General features: G+C 41.5%; 1 protein-coding gene across 1 annotated transcript in view; it reads right to left on the bottom strand.

Annotated features, from left to right (window-relative positions):
- Positions 1-201: 201 nt before the first annotated feature.
- Positions 202-22293, bottom strand: part of HNRNPR (heterogeneous nuclear ribonucleoprotein R) — an 87572-nt gene continuing 65480 nt past the window's right edge. Inside the window, exons 8-9 of the mRNA XM_073666019.1 lie at positions 16888-17009; positions 202-3797 (exon numbers count right to left, since the gene is read on the bottom strand). Coding sequence (XP_073522120.1) covers positions 3185-3797; positions 16888-17009 — 735 coding nt within the window. The 3' untranslated portion in view covers positions 202-3184. The remainder of the gene's footprint in view (positions 3798-16887; positions 17010-22293) is intronic.

Below are 22293 nucleotides of genomic sequence, written 5' to 3' on the forward strand. Positions count from 1 at the left end.
CACCAACCATTAGGTGTATCCATATAAATGGTCCACCCTGGAGAGTGGACATATTAGAATTAACGCATTATTTCAATATTAGTCAAGAAGAGACATATTTGGAGCAATTTCATTTTTCAAAATAAATGTTTGGGGCCTAAAGAATTTCATAATTGTGTATCACAACAGACAGACAAATGATTTCTACAAGGTCAGCAGTGATGAGAATTATTTTTTTTTTATTTGCCTGCCAACAAGTAATTTACATGCCTTAGGGGTAAAAGGACAATTGCATTTTTAGGGTCATTGATACAAACAAGCTTAAGCATTAAAGGGAATCTGTCAGTGGGATCAATCCTCCTAAGCCATCTATATGGGCATGTAGGTCACAGGAAGCTGAATAAAATAATATATTGATATCTGCAACCTAATATCTTGTGCCAGAAACATCCTTATTTTTCCTACATGTAAATGAGCTGTTAAGATCCATAAGCCAGACACAGATCAGCCTCCAGTGCTTGTTTTAAATTAGAGTAGGCATTACCAGTGTGAGACATGTAATGACTTACAGCCTGCTCTCCTGATCTCACTGCAGTGGTGTTTGATTATAGCACTGTACAGCAGAAATGAACTCTGTCTCATTACAAACATTTGCAGAGTTCATCTCACTGTGTTTCAGCTTCTATCTCACAAAGCAGCCAGTGTGAGTGTAGTATAGCAGAGTTGACAGCACTGCAAGAGGACAATTGCAAATGTGTTTGTAATGAGAAAGTGTAGTTCTGCTGAACTATGTTAGTTCTGATCTCATTGCAGAGCTGTGTGACTGTGAGAGCAAACTGTCAGTCATTACATGTCTCACATTTTTAACACCAATTTTCATTTAAAAATGAGCTCTGGAGGCAGGACCTTCTGGGGGATCAATGTCTGCCCATAGATCTTAACAGCTCATTTACATATTAAGAAAAATGTGGATTTCTCAGGAACAAGACATCAGATTGAAGACATCGGTGTATCATTTTATTCAACTATGACATGCATGCCCATATATAAACGGAGAAAGGGTTAATCTCACTGACAGATTCCCTTTATTAGAAAACCTCTGTACCTGCAGTTTTATTTACACCAGATGTCATTTCATGGCTGATAACTAAGCTCATATGTAGAGGAGTAACAAAAAAAAATGTGCATTAACAAGTTCAGTTTAAATTTTCCAAACTGCACTACAATAACGTAACATGGACTCCTATTGGTTTCTCTAGTTCTCTCTAAAACAGCTTTTATACAAGCAGGCTACTACATTTGGTTCCCTCCCTTCTTTTCCCTTGAGATTTTAAACATATGTCATATTATGAAACTTCACGATACAATTTTACATCCTGGATAGGCTCTCTAGAAACTTCAATCTAGCAATCTTTGGATGTCCAAGTTGTGCCAGGTCTCCCATTGAAGTATGTGTGTGTGTGTCCCCCAGTTACCCACTGATCACTCAAAAAACACCTCAAAGATGTGCACAGCTCAGGAGACATGAGTGCAGGACTTCTGGCTGAGCGAGCAGACACAGCTGAGTATGCATGCAGTAGAAGGCATCCTGCTTTCTATTGTATCTGTACTCAGCTTTGTTTGTGCACACAGGCAGGTTCTTTGTGCTCCTGTCTCTTGAGCAGAGCACAATCTCAAAGGCAAGGTGAGGGGGATGGAGCGATTGGTGAGGGTCTCAGAATCAAAGACACCCACCGATCTGCTTGCAATTAAGAAGACACACATGACAAATCGCATCAAAAGGTGTACTTCTACTTCATATATAAATCATTCCAAAATGATCTTGGGCTTCTGTTCATTCTAGTAGCCAAGGTCCCCTCTCATTGAACCTTACCAATAATATTTCCTAACATGACTTGGAGGCATGTCAGAAAATGTTTTAACGTGAACCTTTTCTTTTAGACTTTAGTTTTTGTTATTCAAAGAGTCAAATGCAGTAAATTTCAGCTTTTACAATTTACATTCATTTTAAATATCATTGCAGAAAAACCAAAATGGCAATGAAAGCCACCTGTTTCGTACACGAAATGAAAAAGAAACCCTAGTCACGTGAAAAACATAATGGTACGCTAAGAGATCATACCAAATAGGAATAAGTGCAACTTCAATTCCAGGTCCTTGAGTTTCCACTTTGTTGCCTCATATCAAATTTTTCTAAAAGTTCTACATTTTAAAATTGTGCTTAAAACACAGATTTGATCACTCACATATGCAGTCCAGTCTTGAATTGTGATTGTTTCAAGAATTACAACTCAGAATTTTTTTTTTTTCGTTTGTTCTTTTTAATACGATACATCCAAGTTTTGAAAAGGATGAGGTTTTTTGCAGTGGAATTTTGTTTTAATTTTATTATAATTTTTTTTTGAAGAGTTTTATTGAAATTTTACAAACAAATAAGCGGGAAAATACAGTCACAGAACATATTGGAGAGGCTTCAAGAGCCAAAGCGAAACAATTTGGTAGGGCATATTTTTCCCTTCCAAAAAATGTGAAATGATAACAATAAAATACAAAGTAACCAAGTCTAGAAAGTCAAAAACAGCAAACACATGAAATCCTAAAATGTTTAATTATAAAGACTACCTTTAAAATACTAAAGACTTCAATACTGTTTACATTTATGTACAACATAATGCTACTGGAGACACCTCAAAAATTAAAAGGAAACCTTGCCAGAAATGCAGCCTTTCTGCACAAATTATTTCGACCATCCCCAAAATATCAGATACAGTCTATATATATAAAAAAAAAAAAAAAAAAAAAAAAACAATAGTATCTGGCAGTCTTTCTTAGGGAGTGATTAAAAGATAAATCAAAATGACTGCAAAAATGCAGAAAAGCCATAGCATCACAATCTAGAAGCACATAAAAACCTAAATAGTAAATCTAGAAACAAAAAGTAAACCATTGGAGCAAAAATAGTATTACAAAGCTCCCATTAAGCTTGGTTTTCTGCATGACTTAAATGCTAAGTAAAACCCAACTTAAAATCCCATTACTTTACTGGGGCATATTTGGAGCACACCAATGGTAAAGTAAATAAGAAAACTATTTACAATATAGTGAAGAAACAAGTACAAATTACAGGAAAACGGATACTGAAGCCTGTGTGTGAGTATGTAAATATAGGTGTGTGGGAAAAAAAAAAAACTCATTGTTGCCTTTCCTATTTCCATTGCTGACCATAAGAATCCTGATAAAACTCTTGGCTGTCATTACTGTAACCATAGTTACCAGAATAATCACCACCTTGCTGCAAAGGCTGTTGCGCTATAGGCTGGGTTCCCCAATTCTGCTGATGGTTGGTCTGGCGACGCTTGGAGTCTGGCTGGCTGTACCCATCTGCCTTTCTTTTTCCACCAACATTCCCACCTCTACTTCCACGGTTACCACGTGAATTGCGACCTCGTTGTGGCTGCAGTGATGGCCCACCTCGTCCACCTCTGGATCCTCTAGGAGGGCCCATGGGAGAACCTCTTGGTACATAACTGGAGCGCCCTCCACGCTGAGGAGGTGCTGATCTGCCTCTAGGTGGTGGAGGCCCGCCTCTGCCACCTCTTCCTCCTCTCCCACGCACAGGGTATGCTTCTTCATACCCATAATATGGATCATCGTAGCCACCACGGTAGTCATGATAATCATATGAGTAATAATCATCATAGTAATCTTCATAGCCATAATAATCTTGCGGATATGAATAGCCACCTCTGCCCCCACGGCCCCTGCCTCTGCCTAGAGATGGCATCCGAGGAGGGGGATAATAGTAATAATCATCATACCTAAGAATATAAACGAAGTATAAGCATATGCATGGTGAAAGCACAAATTTCAAGAAAATAACTGTATGCAGATTTAGTTATTGACATTAAAAACAAAGATATTCAAAAACAATCTTTCATCATGAAATTACCCCCCTAACTAATGCCATGTGTGTAAAGGCCATTTAGTGCTTATTAAATCCTTACTCTGCATGTAGAGTTTCATTTGGAAGATTTAGCGAAATCCTGCGTCACTTCAGCTCTCCTTCCTCTTTTCATTATACCTGTCCGCCTTTGACCGGCAGGTCACGCATCTCAGTGACCTGCCTCCCCTGCCGGACATAAGCACCATCATTTCACGAGGGCATCTCCGTAGAAGGGGCAGCACATGCGAAAATCGATAGTCCAACTCTTGCAGTATCATCAGGAGCTTCCTCAAATCTTCCAAATGAAATACTCCAAGCAAGGTGAACATTTAAAAAGTATTAAAAGGCCTTTAAACAGATGGCATTAGATAGGGGTATTACATCCTGATGATGGGTTACCGTTACCTAAATGCAATTTGATGAGAGCAACAACAATCACAGCTAACCTTGTAGGTCATATTGAAAAATAAAAATGTAATTAAACAGCTCATATAAAGAAACATAACCTTAACACCTTAAGTGTGTGGCTATTTCAGGCCTTTAGGGCACAGATTTTTTTTCATCGTCAACCTAGCTATTTGAGGATGTTTTTGTTTTTGTTTTTTTTTTTGTGGGGCGAGTTTTTTGTCAGGGGCACCATTTCAGGTACATAATTTATTAACTTTTATTTAAAATAAATAAAACTAGCAATTTTGTTTTGTGAGGTTTTAAAGTTTATGCGATTAACCATGCTGCACAAAGGGTTATGGTTATTCTGTGGTTCACCTGGATTATGCAGATATGAAGTTTATATTGTTTTTTTTATTTATGTTTAACGATCTTTATATATTAAAAAAAAAAAAAAAAAAAAACAGATTCCACAATGTAGTTTCAAGAAATGAAGGCAGCACTCCAATGATCCAATAGTAAAAATGTAGGTTTATTCAACCATGTGCAAAAGTGGAAACGTTTCAGTTTCAAACCTTTGTCAAGTGATATTATAAAGGAATAGTCTTATTTGCATATAAACAGAATAACAATTGTATATAGTGAACGACAGTCATAATAAAAGTTACAAAGACTTAATATAATATACCGTAAGTGAATATAAAAGCATTAATTAGTAATCACAAGATCATTGTCAGTAAAGTAAACATCAATATACAGTGAATACTCAATACAATCGTAATAACTATACAAGTGTCACAGGTGGAATATAATGTAACATAATAATTAAAAAGAGCCCACTAAATACAATTTAAAGGGAGATCAACCAGCACGAGGCATATAACAGGACCCCCTGCCCAGGATTTTCCAGTTAGACACCCCGCACTGGTTGACTCCAGTCGTCCCTTTAAATTGTATTCAGCTGGCTTTTTTAGATTATGTTCCGCACTGCTGCATGGTGAAATGTTTTTTTCATGATTATATTTAACCTGTAACACTTGTATGGTTATTAAAGGGGTATTCCCATCTCCAAGATCCTATCCCAATATGTAGTAGGTGTAATAATAATAATAATAATATTAGCAAATACCTCCAATAAGAAATGTAGTATAGTATTTTTGATTCACTATGCCACTTACTTCATGTGCAGGCAATACAGGACCTTAGGTATCCACGGTTACGACCACTAGCAGCTAGCTAACCGTCACTTTATCAGTGGACGTAACCATGGATAACTAAGGTCCTGCGATGCCTGCACATGAGGAAAGCCATAGCGAATCAAAAATACTATACTACATTTCTAATTGTAGGTATTTGCTAATATTATTATTATTATACCTACTACATATTGGGATAGGATCTGGGAGATGGAAATACCCCTTTAACTTTTGTTAGTATTCACTATATATCGATGTTTTATTTTACACTATTTACTGGCAATGATCATGATCTAATTGACGCTACTATATGTACTTAAATAATGTACACGGAGTTCATATTTATACACACACACACACAAACACACCTCCTCTCACTTATTTACATTTTTTGTTAGGCTGGATGAGCAAAAAAGTGCCAAGTCTAACAATCTTTGTAAAGAAATTGGATCGACACTAGTGTCAGCATGCAATCAATAGAGATCAGTCATTCAAAGGGAACCGTTTTTTCCAATGCATTGTATAGGCAAATCTGCATGCAGAAAATCACAAGAATTGGTCATGTCCGGATTTTTTCTGCGAGTAAAATCCGCGCAGAAAAAATCCTGACATGTGCACAGAACTTGCAGAATGTCATTGGAAGTCATGTGATAAGGTATGCAATGCGTTTCTGGAGCGTTTCCGAGCTGTAAATCAGCAACAAAAACGCATCGTGGGCACACAGCCTAAGTCTACGGGTGTTCATCACATGAACAAATCCACAGACGCAGGAAAAAACTGTGGCACTCACCCCATAACTTGTAAAATGTTTTTTTATTCATATCAAGTACAGAAAGTACAGAAGGAAAACACTAAATTACTTACCGGTAATGTGATTTTCCTGAGCCGATGACAGCACCACAACGAGAGAGGGGATCCGCCCTTCCAGGACAGGAAACCTACAGAATAAAAGGGCGACGCCTCTCCACCACCTCAGTTGTTTACAGAGCACGAGAGGACACTACTTAATAGTTATATATCCCATGATTTTTCCTTCTACACACCACGTGAATCAAACACCACGAAGGAAATGAAGTGATCAACTTCTACCAGTGATGGGAGGGAATATAAGGGAGCTGTCATGGGCTCAGAAAAATCACATTAGCGGTAAGTATTTTAGTGTTTTCCTATCACCCATGACAGCACCACAACGAGAGATTTACAGAGAAAAAAAACTTTAAAGTTAGGGTGGGACCACAGCATGTAGAACAGTTTTCCTAAAGGAAAGGACAGCAAGAAGATCCCAGATCAAGCCTATAGTATCTATAGAAGGTGCAAGGTGAAGACTGAATCGCAACCTTACATAATGCTTGATGCGGACATCCGGGGAATCCATGGCAGAACAATAAAAAAGCGGATTAGCACAGAAAGTAGGGTGCACAATTTCCTGACTTCTATGGAAATTGGAATCCATCTTCGGAAGATAGGGTAGCTCCGGAACCGGCCCATCTTCAAGGATCTGTATAAACAAACGATTAACCGACAAAGCTTGAATGTCACTAACTTACCATGCTGAAGTCAGAGCCACCGGGATAATAGTCTTTAATGTGAAGACCCTGAATCCATGGGTTCAAGCGAAGACTTGTTAGAGCCGTAAGCACTGGATTGAGATCCCAGGGTGCCATCTTTGGACTGAAAATGGGCCTAGATCCAAAACTCACTTTCACATTCCTTGCTTATTCAATGCAGGTTGGACACTGTTCCAGTAGTCTACGGCTAAAAAGGTCCACTTGCAATACTCTTCCTCTTTATATGAGGTGCTGTTATAGAAAGGGAGACTTCGCCATCTGAACTGATTAGACATAAGTGTCATTAGGGATCTTGGCAGAGTACCTCGATAATGGTTTAGTTAAGCTAAAGCTACTCGGTTGTATGACAAGACATTTACATGGTGACCATGTATAGATGAATGGAGCTCTCTTATATACTGCCTAAAGCTTCTTTAGGTTAGAGGAACCGGATCTTTAGAGGCAGCCCACGGGTGTGTACCTGTGACCATGCTACTACTGGAATGTAGGAGATTGGAGTTATTAACAGCAATATTGCCTTCTTCAGAGTTGTGGCCAGACTGCTTATTAATTTTGACATATAACAGGACTCCTTATTCTACCTTGGGAGACCACAACTCTTACTCACTGCCCAGTGAGTTCTGCAGCACTCGATGGATCTGCCCATAATCCCGAGATAGTTGAGGTAAACTATTGTCAATGCCTCTTCCTTAAATATGAGAGTTGTCCTAACTACTATAATTCTCCATAAAGCCTTAAGGCTCATTAACATCTGAATGGAAGGACACAAACAGAAAGCCTAAATCCTCATTTTATGCCAAGAACTTTCACGTGAATTGGAACCTGATTGTTATATAGTAGTATAGGTGTTTAAGGAGGTATACAATCTGGAACTGCAGATTTACTAGCAGGTTTTATAGAGTCCATTTCCAATGATCTAACTCTCAGGAATCTGTACAGCCCTTTCGGGTTGGAGCAAACCCAGGTAGGACGGGGTTAAATAGATTTACAGGTCTCGACTAGGGCACCTGGAGAGCTAAGCACCAGAGCAGGCTAGGCATTCACCTTAGTCAGACTGCTGGAAAGCAGAGAAGACTGTATGTGTCTTGGAGCTAATCAGAGACAGAAGCCAGACTGCACCTGAGCTGAGTCTGCAAGTATCAGTGGTTGCCCTGGATAAATATTGTTTTGTTTGATAAAGCTGGGTTAGATGAGCTGTATATGAGTAGGCAGAGTCTGTCCTATCTAGTCAGCGCTTGGACAAGACCAGAAATATTAATGTTTAGGACTTCTGTGCAACCTGTAAAAAGCAATAAAACTGCGCTTGATTGAACCAAACCCACAATGGCTGTATGAGCACTATATGATGCCTCCTACCTTTAAGAGTGAAACCCTACAAGGTTTATTATTAACCTGCTAAACTAAGGAAGCGCTCTTATTGTCACCTGCCTCCAACCGGCCTTCCACCGAGCCAGCGGAGCACCAGCCAGGAATATTGCCACCCTCTGTCTCAAAATAGAGGCTAGGATGTTTTTCCCCCTGAATTCGTTAAGCTTGCCATGCACAGTTTACTGTTGCTGAACTTGGTTTTGTCAGACATAAACTTAGTTGTGCAACCAGTACCTTTACAAAGAGGGACTATGAGGCACAGGGGCACCCTGAAGCACCGAGAGACACTATGAGGCATCATAAAGTACTAACAGGCGCTATGAAGAGCCATGAGGCGCTATGCTGTGTCGTGCCATGAGGCGCTATGCTGTGTCGTGCCATGAGGCGCTATGCTGTGTCGTGCCATGAGGCGCTATGCTGTGTCGTGCCATGAGGCGCTATGCTGTGTCGTGCCATGAGGCGCTATGCTGTGTCGTGCCATGAGGCGCTATGCTGTGTCGTGCCATGAGGCGCTATGCTGTGTCGTGCCATGAGGCGCTATGCTGTGTCGTGCCATGAGGCGCTATGCTGTGTCGTGCCATGAGGCGCTATGCTGTGTCGTGCCATGAGGCGCTATGCTGTGTCGTGCCATGAGGCGCTATGCTGTGTCGTGCCATGAGGCGCTATGCTGTGTCGTGCCATGAGGCGCTATGCTGTGTCGTGCCATGAGGCGCTATGCTGTGTCGTGCCATGAGGCGCTATGCTGTGTCGTGCCATGAGGCGCTATGCTGTGTCGTGCCATGAGGCGCTATGCTGTGTCGTGCCATGAGGCGCTATGCTGTGTCGTGCCATGAGGCGCTATGCTGTGTCGTGCCATGAGGCGCTATGCTGTGTCGTGCCATGAGGCGCTATGCTGTGTCGTGCCATGAGGCGCTATGCTGTGTCGTGCCATGAGGCGCTATGCTGTGTCGTGCCATGAGGCGCTATGCTGTGTCGTGCCATGAGGCGCTATGCTGTGTCGTGCCATGAGGCGCTATGCTGTGTCGTGCCATGAGGCGCTATGCTGTGTCGTGCCATGAGGCACTATGCTGTGTTGTGCCATGAGGCGCTATACTATGATGTGCTATGAAGCGTTATGCTATGACGCACTATGATGTGCCATGAAGCGCTGTGAGGCACTATTATGTGCTTTAAAGCGCTATGCCATGAGGCACTATGATGTGCTATAAAGTGCTATGCTATGAGGCACTATGATGTGCTCTTTGTGAAGCGCAACGAGACTTTATGAGGCACTGTACTCAGATTTTTATTTAAAAGAGTAATCCATCTGAATGAAGGATAAACCTTTCCTTTGGGTGGTAAATCTCAACTGACAGACTAGCCCCACCCAAAGGAGCCAACTGATGAGGCGCAGCTGGACAGCAGACCTTCACAGAGACCATGTGCTGTCCTATGGATGGAGTAAACAGACTGGAGGACAACAGTAAAAACCTCAGTGTTAGTTTAACATTTACTGTGGAGATTGAGGTTTATTTTTGTGGTAAATTCTGAAGGCCAATCATAAGGCTCTGTGCGGCCCAGGACATGTGGCTAACTTAAGCCTAGAGGTCTAAGGTCCAGCTTCCGTCCTGAAGCCAAGTTTAAAGCACGAGGCCCTTGGCCCTGATGGGATCTTACAGAGCGCGCGCACACACACACACACACACATTTTTGAGTTTTGTGCCAACTTCCTTCAGCCTTTCCTAGTAACCATAACAAGGAAAGGGCCCCATAAACAAGGTAAACATTCACGAAGATCACTCACCACCAGCTGTACGGATTCGGAGGCTGGACCAAGTCACAGGCCTGTTCCTCTCCATCCGGCCGTGCATGAGCAATACTGGGGTGGCCTCCAATAGTGCATCGATCAAAGCTGGAGCTGCTGACCCCCGGCAGGGGCGCAGCTCAACAGGTGCTCCCATTGACGTGCAGAGCTGGAGCTGCTGACCCCAGACAGGGGGGACGCTCCACAGCAGCTTCTCCACTGATGCACGGAGTTGGAGCAGCAGACCCCAGGCAGGGGCGCCGCTCAGTCATATCCGGATCTTCAACAGGTAAGCCTGTCTAAGGTTCTCCCATCAAGGACTCTCCAGTACGCTCGTCATCAGGGCCGCAGGCTGGTACAAAACAGTAGCTGGAAACATGTTAGAAGACATGGGTCTCTGCTACTACTTTTTTCACCGGAGTGCGTCTTAGGGCGCGATTTCCTGGATAGCGTCCTGCGCCTGTGCAACCGGGATGCGCGGCTGCCAGTCCACCATAAGGTAATGGTGCGGGCTGCTGCTCACGCCCGTCCGACGAAACTCCTTGGACCCACCATGGCGCTTCCAGGTCCCTGGCAAAGGCCGCAGCAGAGACAGTGCCCTGTTGGAAAAAGAAAGGCCCAGGTCTGGGAATAATCTTCTCTTCTTTCTTCTGCTGCCGTTTTAACGAGGTTCCCCCTCAAGGACAGGAAACCAACTGAGGTGGTGGAGAGGAGCCGCCCTTTTATTCTGTAGGTTTCCTGTCCTGGAAGGGCGGATCCCCTCTCTCGTTGTGGTGCTGTCATGGGTGATAGGAAAAAAGCTTTAAAGCCATATTCCCAAGTTGAGTATTTGGTGAGTTTTTAAAGTTGCAGATTTTCTGTACCTATTAAAAGGGGTAGTCCAAGCTTTTTTCCTATTCTGTGTGTGTACCTAGGCAGCAGAATGCTTACAGTTTGTTGTAATATACTCACCATCAGCATTCTGCACTGTGGCCTAGATACCACACTTGGGGGGATGTAACCAGCTCTCTCCTGATTCTGGAGGAGCTGGTCACACCCAGTCTACAGTTTTCCTGTCAGGCAGACATGACAGCCTCATCCCTTCTCCTGCTCTATTTGATCTAATTTTCAACTGAGAGAAGCAGGAGGAACGTCTGTCGTCACGTGACCACAAGTCTGCAAAGGACCTCACAATGTAGTCCATATGATTTGCATATATTTATGAAAATATCGAAAATTTGACAAAAAATTTTTAAAAAATTTTGCTTTCCAAAAACTGCACCCCTTAAAACCACATTCAAGAAGTTTAACCCTTCAGGTGCTTCACAGGAATTGGAATTTTTTCACAAATTTTACTTTAGCCCCAATTTTTTTTTACTTTCACAAGGGTAACAGGAGAAAATGAACTCCAAAATTTGTTGTGCAAATTCTCCTGAGTACGCAGATACCCCATACATGGGGGGAAACTGCTATTTGGGCACATGGCAGGGGCTCAGAAGGGAAGGAGCACAGTTTGAATTTTTGAAAGCAAAAATATCTGGAATTGAGAACGGATACCATGTTGCATTTGCCCCTGATGTGCCAAAACAGCAGAAACCACGTACAAGTAACTCCATTTTGGAAACTACCCATGGATAAAATCCTTGAGGGGTGTATAGTGAGCATTTTGCCCCCGCAGGTACGACATAGAATTTGATAACATTAGGTCGTCAAATTGAAAAAGTTAAAAAAAAAAATTTCACAAAAAGCTTGCTTTAGCCCCAAATTTCTCACTTATGCAATAGGCAACACCAAAAAGTGGACCCCGCAGTTTGTTATTCACTTTCTTATGAGCTTGGCCATACCCACATGTAGTCAAAAAGTTCTGTTTGGATAAACGGCAGGGCTTGGAACGGAAGGAGCAATATTTGAATTTTGGAACACAAATTGGTGGAAATAGATTGCAGGCGACATGTCACATTTGCAGGGCCCATAAAGGTGCCTAAAGAGCAGAAAACCCCCACAACTGACCCCATTTTGTAAACTACACCCCTCAAGGATTTTATTCAGGGTAGAGTGAGCATTTTTAACCCAAAGGTACTACAAAGAATTTGATAACAGTAGGTCATCATATTGAATATGTCATTATTAGTGTTAAGCGCAAGTGCTCACTACTTGAGTTTACATAGTGTGCTTAGGTATGTACAGAGTATCGCTGGTGCTCGAGTCTCTGCCCGCATGTTTCACGGCTGTTAGACACACAAAAATAACACGCGGGGATTACCCGTGTATGGCAGGCAATCATCGCATGTTTTTTTGCCTGTCTAACAGCCGCGAAACATGCGGGGTGGAGACTCAAGCATGTCAATCGAGCACCCACGATACTCGGTGCATATCCGAGCACCAGATGCAAATTCTAGTAACGAGCACTTACACCCAACACTAGTCATCTTTTTTTCTTTTTTTTTTTTTTTTTTTTTTACTTTTGAAAAAATAACCCCTAAACCCAATCTCAACCCCAATCCCAACTACAAAGAATAAAAGAAATAAAATTTATAAAATAAAAAAAATAATCTAACTAAGGGGATAACAGAGGTGGGGGGGGGGGCTCATACTAATTATTGGTTTTGATAATTGTGATAGACCCCATCACAATGATCAAAGGGAACCAATAAGAAAACTCCCTGCTGTTGCCAGGTGCCAGCAGGCAGACTTCGGAGGGTACATTCGCCAATTGTTTTTCATGTAGACAAAGCGGAGGACCGGGGGACAAAGCAGAAGGGCCCGGAGGATGGCGGAGTTACCGGGGTGTTGTGTGAGAAAAGGCAGTACAGCAAAGCGGACCGTGCTATGAGCGGAGGACGACTGATAGAAGGGTTCGTAATGTGACACAGCTAAACTTAGCTGTGCTGCCCCTTTCCCTACAGGGACCATATCTGAAGGTGTTACAGCTGTAGTCTAATCTCCAAACATCTTCTCGTTATGCAAGAGGTTAGAATAGACAATCAGAGCTATTTCATTACACACAGAAAACGAAGCGATTGTGGTGGCATGTTCTTTTTCTGCTGTGTAGTCTGTTTAGGATTGGGCAACTCCTACAGGGAGAAAGAGTACATGCGCCCAGTGCAAACTATTTGATAACATATACTTGGATTTAACAAAAGTTAACTTACTCGGACCCGAATATTTTGCCATCATCTCCACAACGGAGAGGCAAATTAAAAAGAAAAACAAAAATGTTTTATTCCGCTTAGCAGATAAATATTCCATTGTGTGTCCAGTTCAACATGAAAAATTTGATGAAAGGTTGTCTTTAAGCAGCATGCAGCATCACATAGGATACACTGAAGATTCTGCAGCAACACACACACAGGGCAGATTGGAAGTGTGAATTAGGGGAGCTTAAAAAGTATCTGTCAACAGATTTTTGCTATGCCATCTGAAAGCAGCATGATGTAGAGGAAGAGACACAGATTGCAGCAAAGTATCACTTACTGGGTTGCCTGCTGTAGTTTTGATAAAAATCATTGCTTTATCAGCTGCAAATTAAAAAGATCTCTGAGTACTGACCTCTATATAACATCGCCCACACCACTAAGTGACAGCTCTCTGCGAACACTGTACATAGGCAGACTGCTGTCGGTGGGCTATACACAGCTCATGAATACGGAGGACTAAATAGCAGGTTGAGGCTATGTACCCACGATGCAGAAATGCTTAGGATTTTTTCCTGAGCGTTTCTGCATCTCCCTGGCAGTAAAAACGCATGCGGATTGTACATGCGTTTTTCCTGCCAGGGACTTGCGGATGTGAAGCGTTCTTCACATGCATTTCTGCAGGCGGGTTGACAAGCGCTTTCAGAGAGATTTTAGCATCGCTTGGAAAGTGATTGACAACTTGGTCACACTATATAAATTCATGCAACCGACATGGATTTGTATACTGTGACCTTAAAGAATGGTAAAAACTAAAAAAATAAATCTATACTTACCTTCTGATGGCCCCCGCAGTCTTTATTCGCTCTGTCCTGGCTTGCCGGCAGCTCGCGGTACACTACACTGAAGGACCTGCCGTCACATGACTAAATGACGTCAGCGCAGGTCCTTCAGTCCACCGCGAGCTGCCGGCAAGGGAAGACCAGGAGACCGGGGGCCATCAGATGGTAAATATATTTATTTTTTATTTTATTCTTTTTTTTTTTTACATGTTCTATGGTACCCAGGTCCGGAGGAGAGTCTCCTGTCCTCCACACCCGGGTACTATCAGCACATTCAAACGCTTGGATTCCGCATGTACAGATCCAGTGATGCGGAATCCATGTGTTCCAATGAAAGTCAATGGCGGCAAAAACGCAGCGCTTCCGCAAAATAATTGGTAGTGCTGCTTTTTTTTCCGCAATGATAACCCGCAGCGGAAATTTCTCCAGCATGTGCACAGCATATGCGGATTATCATTGGGGAACATCGAAGGCCTTCTGCCATGCGTTTAAGCGTTTCTGCTGCGTTTTTGCCGCTGCGGAAATGCTTAAAAAACGCATCGTGGGCACACAGCCTAAAACTGATGTAATCCTGTAGTTCAGAAGTAGCCCTCCAAATAGTGAAGACTGGAGTACAGTGTGACGGATATCCAAGCTCTAGACTTGTGGTAAGAAAATGATAAAACCATAATAAAGGGGTTCAAAATGTATGGATAAAACAAATTACACTGCTATAATACTGCTAGTCATTTAATATTATATTTCAAAAATAATAAATTTGCTGGAGTGCTGCTTTAATAAAAAATTGCCCATGTAATTTTGAGAAAGGGGGAAAAGTAGGTTTCAGAAGATAGCTAGGACTTGTAGGCTGCTGTAAAGTCTTAATTTCCACAATAACGTGACAACATCCTACTTAAAAGGAACCTGTCACGTCCTAGTTACTATCATCACTGCAATGTGCATCACTAACCAGCAGTTTTCATGAAAATTGGTACAGCTATAATGATTTTATAACGTTTAATATACTTAGATCCTACCTGCGTTTTCAGTCATTGGGGGCGCTTGTCATATTCAGTTATGGGCAGGGCCAGCATTCACTCACTGCTGACGCCGCCAATGTATTTGAATCCTGCTCCCGTCAAGCGCTGATATTGTGGGGCACAGGCGCACTTGTATATGTCCAGCCGCCTGCGCAGTGAGGCTGTGTGATTACCAGCTTCACTGCGCACGCGCGGGTAACCTAGCGCGTCATAGCGAATGCGCAGTGAAGCTGGTAATCACACAGCCTCACTCCGCATGCGCGGGGAATAGAGCATCATAGCGCATGCACAGTGCAGCTGCAAACTACACAGCTTCACTGTGCTATGACGCGCTATGTTTCCCGCACATGTGCAGTGAAGCTGGTAGTCACACAGCCTCACTGCGGAGGCGGCCCATACCTATAGTGGATTTTAAAAAAGTAAAATAAAAAAAAAAATAAAAAATAGAAAAACCTCAGTGGGAGAAGTGGGAATAAAATAAGAGCAAACGTGGCCACATCTAACCTGGTGAAAGATCCTCTTTAAAGGGAATGGTCTCTACTTTACATGTCTCTTTCATGTAACCTAACTGCATAGATAAGTACTTCATTAAATAACTTCCTTTTCCAAATTGTTCTGTAACTAGAGTTGCTCTTCTGGTCACATGATCTTTAGCGGACAATCTTCTGGCATCCTGTGAGGTCATGTCAGATTCTCCCTCAGCTCCAGGCTTTGGAAACTTGCGGGGCTTGCAGTGAGTGGGAGTAGTGGATAATCTTTATTGGCAGGGCTGGTGAATTGGAGCTTTCTGCACTAATTCTATGCAGTGCAGTACAGTACAGTAGGTCATGCTGATGCTGTGTGAGACATGAGGAGTGGTTGGGGATTAGGTGGAGTTACAGGTCTGTGCTCACTGCTGGCTTACAGCCCAGTATAAAGGAATGATGGGAAATGTAGTAAGAAGGGAGCAGAAGATTCTGAAAAGGAACAGATCTGGTGCCAGGGCAGAGAAAGTGAAGCAGAAGCATAAAACATTAAACTTGGCAGAAAAGGTATATGTGGATATTTATAGGGCATTATCCTTAAGAATTTATGGTAAAACCCATAACATAGACAGGGTAGTGGACAACCTCTTTAAATCATGTTTTTTGTATGTTAGACTTTTGTTTGTTTGTTTTTAATATTTGTGGCATTTTTTTTTCATATCAAGACCTGCATTAAAAAAAAACAGTAATTATTGCAATTTTCACACTTGCTATTGGGGATATTTTATACTCATACTTCCTATCCTTTCAGAAACAGTTTTCAGAAGGCTAATTATCATCACAAGCAAGATTACAATGACCGGTAACACCACTATACTGAGAAGATGACACAGGATCTAGCATTCACAATAGGTGATGTCAGAGCTGATCCTGTGCCCCCTCTCTTCAAAATGACCTTTACACAAACTCATTAGATGCTCCAGTACAAAAGATAGGGTCTGTGTCAGTCTACTGCTGGATAAAGTACATTTGGATTTGATGAAACAAGATGTACAAGCCTAGAATAGTCAGTGTGAAAATGGAAAGATTATTTTGTTTTATTTTTAATACAGATCGTGACTTTATTAAAAAAAAATCATTTTAAAACACAAAAACCTGATGTAAATAAGTCATTGTCTGATAACTCATTCCCTTTAAGAATTGTAGAGATAGCCAAAATACTCACAAAGTACCACGAGACGCCTGTCGTGCAGCCTGTCGCTCTTTTCTCTTCTTATCTGGGGGTTTTGCTAGAACTATTTCAATTTCTTCACCCTCCAGGTCTGTTCCATTCATTTCGTCCATAGCCTGCCCAGAAGCAAGGACATTCACAAACTTTAGATATGTAGCTAAAATCACAAACAGCATACAATAGTCAAAAAGGTTATCATTTTTTACTTTTAGGGACATTACTACTGAACGTTCTATCCTTAGTGTAGGTCATCAATATTTGATCAGTTGGGTAGATTTCCATGACCCATGATACTCAAGCTGAATAAATAAATCCAGCAAACATGGAGCCCTAGGCTCAATATATGGGCTGATACTGCATCTAGCAATAACTAGTACTAGGTACAGCCACAACCATATGTACAGTGCAGTCTCATGTACAGGTGCATCTCACTAAATTAGATTATCAAAAAGTTAGTTTCAGTTCTTCAATACAAAAAGTGAAACTCATTATATATAGTCATTACAACAAACAGTGTTTTATTTCAAGTGTTTATTTCTGCTAATGTTGATGATTATGGCTTACAGCCAATAAAAACACAAAAGTCATTATCTCAGTAAATTAAAATAATTAACAAAAAAACACCTGCAAAGGCTACCTAAGCATTTAAAAAGGTCCCTTAGTCTGTTTCAGTAGGCTCCACAATCATGGGGAAGACGGCTGACTTGACAGATGTCCAGATGGCAGTCAATGACACACTCCACAAGGTCCCAGAGTTCCAATTATCATTTGGAAATCAAGGTCCCAGAGTCTGGCGGAAGAGTGGAGAGGCCACAATCCAAACTGCTTGAGGTCTAGTGTGAAGTTTCCACAATCAGTGATGGTTTGGGGAGCCATGTCATCTGCTGGTGTAGGTCCACTGTGTTTTATCAAGACCAAAGTCAGCGCAGCACTCTACCAGGAAATTTTAGAGCACTTCATGCTTCCCTCTGCTGATAAGCTTTTTGGAGATGGAAATTTCATTCTTCAGCAGGACTTGGCATCTGTCCACACTGCCAAAAGTACCAATACCTGGTTTAAAAACAACAGTATCACTGTGCTTGATTGGCCAGCAAACTTGCCTAACCTTAACCCCATAGAGAATCTATGGAGTATTGTCAAGGGGAAGATGAGAGACACCAGACCCAACAATGCAGACGAGCTGAAGGCTGCTATCAAAGCAATCTGGGCTTCCATAACACCTCAGCAGTGCCACAGGCTGATCACCTCCATGCCACGCCGCATTGATGCAGTAATTGATGCAAAAGGAGCCCGGACCAAGTATTGAGTGCATTTACTGAACATACATTTCAGTATGCCAACATTTAGGATTTTAAAATAATTTTTCAAGCTGTTATAAAGTATTCTAATTTACTGAGATAATGAGCCTTGTGTTTTCATTGAATGTAAGCCATAATCATCAATATTAACAGAAATAAACACTTGAAATAGATAACTCTTTGTAATGACTCTATATAATATACGAGTTTCACTTTTTGTATTCAAGAGCTGAAATATATTAACTTTTTGATGATATTCTAATTTAGTGAGATGCACCTGTAACTAATCAGCAGAAATGCTAGAAGTTCAACCAGTTTAAATCATTATAGTATATAGGCTTCATTTTATCACCAAAATACAATTTAGACCTGTGATTTTTTTCTACTATTCTGCAATTATACTGTTCCAATCTCAGCTGTAAAGATATAGTAAAATAGAAATCAATAACTGAAAATATTATATAGCACCCCTTAAACAGAACCTTACATTTTCCAAGTTTAAAAACTTACATTTTTATCCTTTAACCCCTTAGTGACGTAGCCAATTTTGAGCTTTATGACCGGGCCAAATTTTACAATTCTGACCAGTGTCAATTTATGTGGTAATAACTCTGGATCACCATCTTATCCCTGTAATACGGAGATTGTTTTTTGGGACACACTGTACGTCTAGTGGCAAAATTTGGTCAATATGATGTGTGTATTTATAAAAATATCAAAAAAATTGACAAAAAAAATTTAAAATTTTGCATGCTAAAAACTGCAACCCTAAAAGTCCTCAAAACCACATTCTATACGTTTATTAACCCTTTAGGTGTTTCACAGGAATTATTGGAATGTGGAAGGAAAAGTAATGAACATTTTACTTTTTTTTTCACAATAAAATTTACTTTAGCCCCAATTTCTTATTTTCACAAGGGTAACAGGAGAAAATGAAAACCAAATTTTGTTGTTCAGTTTGTCCAGAGTATGCAGATACCCCATATGTGGGGAAAAACTACTATTTGGGCACACAGCAGGGCTCGGAAGGGAAGCCGCACCATTTGACTTTTTGAACGCAAAAATAGCTGGAATCGAGAGTGGACGCCATGTTACGTTTGGAGAGCCCCTGATGTGCCTAAACAGCAGAAACCACGTACTAGTGACTCAATTTTGGAAACCACCCCTGGATAAAATCCTTGGGGGGCCTGTATAGCGAGCATTTGGAACCCACAGGTATGACACAGAATTTGATAATTAGGTCATATTGAAAAGTTCATTTTTTTTCCACAAAAATCTTGGCTTAGCCCCAAATTTCTCACTTTTTGAAGAGGCAACACCAAAAAGTGGACCCCACAGTTTGTTATTCACTTTCTTATGAGCGCGGCGATATCCCACATGTAGTCAAAAAGTTCTGTTTGAGGAAACGGCAGGGCTCGGAACGGAAGGAGCAATATTTGAATTTTGGAACACAAATTGGCGGAAATAGATTACAGGTGACATGTCACATTTGCAAGACCCATAAGGTGCTCAAACAGCAGAAACCTCCCACAACGGACCCCATTTTGGAAACTACACCCCTCCGTGTGTCATAACCCTTAGTCAGATTATTATTTCATTTTAATTATTTTATTTCTTTCATTCTTTGCAGTTACAGTTGGGGTGGGCTTAGGGGTTGGGTTTAGAGCTGGGCTTAGGTTTGGGGTTTGGATTAGGGCTTGGCTAAGGGTTAGGGTTTTTTCAAAAGTTTAAAAAAATGATGATATGATGACCAGTGTTAAGCATAAGCGCTCGCTACTCGAGTTTGCATTGGGTGCTCAGGTATGCACCGAGTATCGTCGGTGCTCGAATGACAAGCTCGAGTCTCCGCCCCGCATGTTTCGCAGCTTTTAGGCAAAACATGCGGGGATTGCCAGCCATACACAGGCAATCCCTGCCATGTTTTTTTGGGTGTATAACAGCCACAAAACATGTTGGGCAGATACTTGAGCATGTCACTCGAGCACCCGCGATACTAGGTGCATACCCGAGCACCTGATGCAAACACGAGTAGAGAGTACTTGCACTCAACACTAATGACGACATATTCAATATGATGACCTAATGTTATCAAATTCTTTGCAGTATCTTTGGGTTCAAAATGCTCACTATACCCCTGAATAAAATCCTTTGAGGGGTGACTTTTGATCATTGTAATAGGTTCTTTCTGATCACTGTGATAGACCCTATAAGAAAATTCCCTGCTGTTGTCAGGTGCCGGCAGGCAGATTGCAGAGGGCGCACTGCGCATGCCCTTTTTTTCATGAAGAGGAGGCGGAGGGCTGGGGGATGGAGCAGGAGGGCCCGGGGGATGGCGGCGGTACCGGGGAGGCTTGGGGGACATCATTTCTCTCTCCGCTGACATGTATATCATGTCAGAAGAGAGATAAAATAAACTTAACAGCGGGCACACTTTGTCTGATCGCAGTTATAAAATGACCAGAAAATCTGGCCCTGATCATGTCCTCCAGGGTCTCAACTACCCCCTGGGAGCAGAGACTCCAGAGATTTTCGGACTCTGGGGGGCGCTATAGGCTTATTCCCTATCACAGTTTTAAAATGGCAATGAGGGAATAAGGCTCCTTAACTGCTGCAGTTTTAATGTGTTTCGGAGGTCGGAAAGGGGTTAAACATCTTCCTGCTACTGCCAATTTTTGTTTTTGCACTTTAGTTTTTTTCTTCCTTCAAAAGTCAGAACTTTCTTACAAAGCAATTTAAAGGCTTGTTTTTGATAGAACAAGTTGCACTTTGGAATGACACCATTTACTTTACCATATAAATGTACTGAAAAACACAAAATCCATTCCAAATACAATAAATATAATGCAATTCTGGCATTTATTTTTTAGTGTGTTCATCACTGTGAGGTAAAATTGACCTAACAATTTGATTTTCCAGGTCAGTATGATGACAGCAATATCAAACAAATATATATATATATTTTTAATGTCAGTGATGAATAGTGAAAAAATATTTGGAGGTTTCTTTAAAGAACAAACTCCAGCGGTTTTTGGATACTGTGCAGGTGTCACTTTACAATACAGGTCTATGAGAGCTTCGTTCTGGCTCTCATACACTTGCATTACGCTCGTGAAGTAGCTTCTGACTTCCGGGCAGTCAGAAGCTGCGCTCACAAGATGGCGCAGGGGGACTGGAGAGGCACCAAAAAAAAAACTGAAAACGCTGGAGGGCGAGTATATGACCGGGGACAGGGGGCTTAGTTTTAAAGAGCCACTCGAGCACCTAAAAAAAAACGCTGAAGTGGTGCTTTAAACAAAAAAAACCCACAAAACAATCCTTGTATTGCCATTTTCTGAAACCTGTAACATTGTTATTTATCTCATTGCATGGCGAGGTGACATTTGTATTGCCAATTTTTTGGTACATAAAACTTTTTGATTGCTTTTTAAATGCATTGTTATTGCTGGTACAGTCAGATGCCGGCTGATGCTCAGGAGCTTTTATGGACATTGGGACCCAAAGTAGGACATACTATTAACACCTACATCAGGAAAGGATTAATATTCCCAGCAGTATATTCTTTGTAATGCTATATTCAGTAGCTCCGTTGGCACTTACATTCGAAACCCCATAAAATGGGAATCAGGCGTATGCGATGATGGGGCTATCGACTAGAATGATGGAGATGGAGTCACAATATGCACAGACATCATTTTGCATCTTGCTGCCCACCTCAACTAGCAGCACATGGCCAAAAATTCTTTCACATGATCCAGACTGAGTCACAGTGTGCACTATTACAGTCAATGCTCCAGTCAGAACATAAGCCCGAATCTCAATTTGCGAGACTTTGGATGTAAGCCCTGACAAAGCCACTGAACGCAAGCTAAAATGCTATGTGAACATAGCCTAACTTGTGCTGCCCAGCATTTTCTCTAGCGCTTCCAATTCTTTAATAAATTATATATAATATACACCAACACATACACACACCTATACATATGCACACATATATACTGTATTTTTCGGACCATAAGCCCCACCTAGGTTTTAGAGGAGGAAAAAAAAAAATTAAGCAAAAAATGTGGTCATTATGCACGGTTAAGGGGAAGGGGGTCTGCTG

The sequence above is a fragment of the Phyllobates terribilis genome, unplaced genomic scaffold, assembly GCF_046119375.1.
Source record: "Phyllobates terribilis strain yellow unplaced genomic scaffold, ASM4611937v1 Scaffold_2__4_contigs__length_985480577, whole genome shotgun sequence".
Classification (NCBI taxonomy): domain Eukaryota; kingdom Metazoa; phylum Chordata; class Amphibia; order Anura; family Dendrobatidae; genus Phyllobates; species Phyllobates terribilis.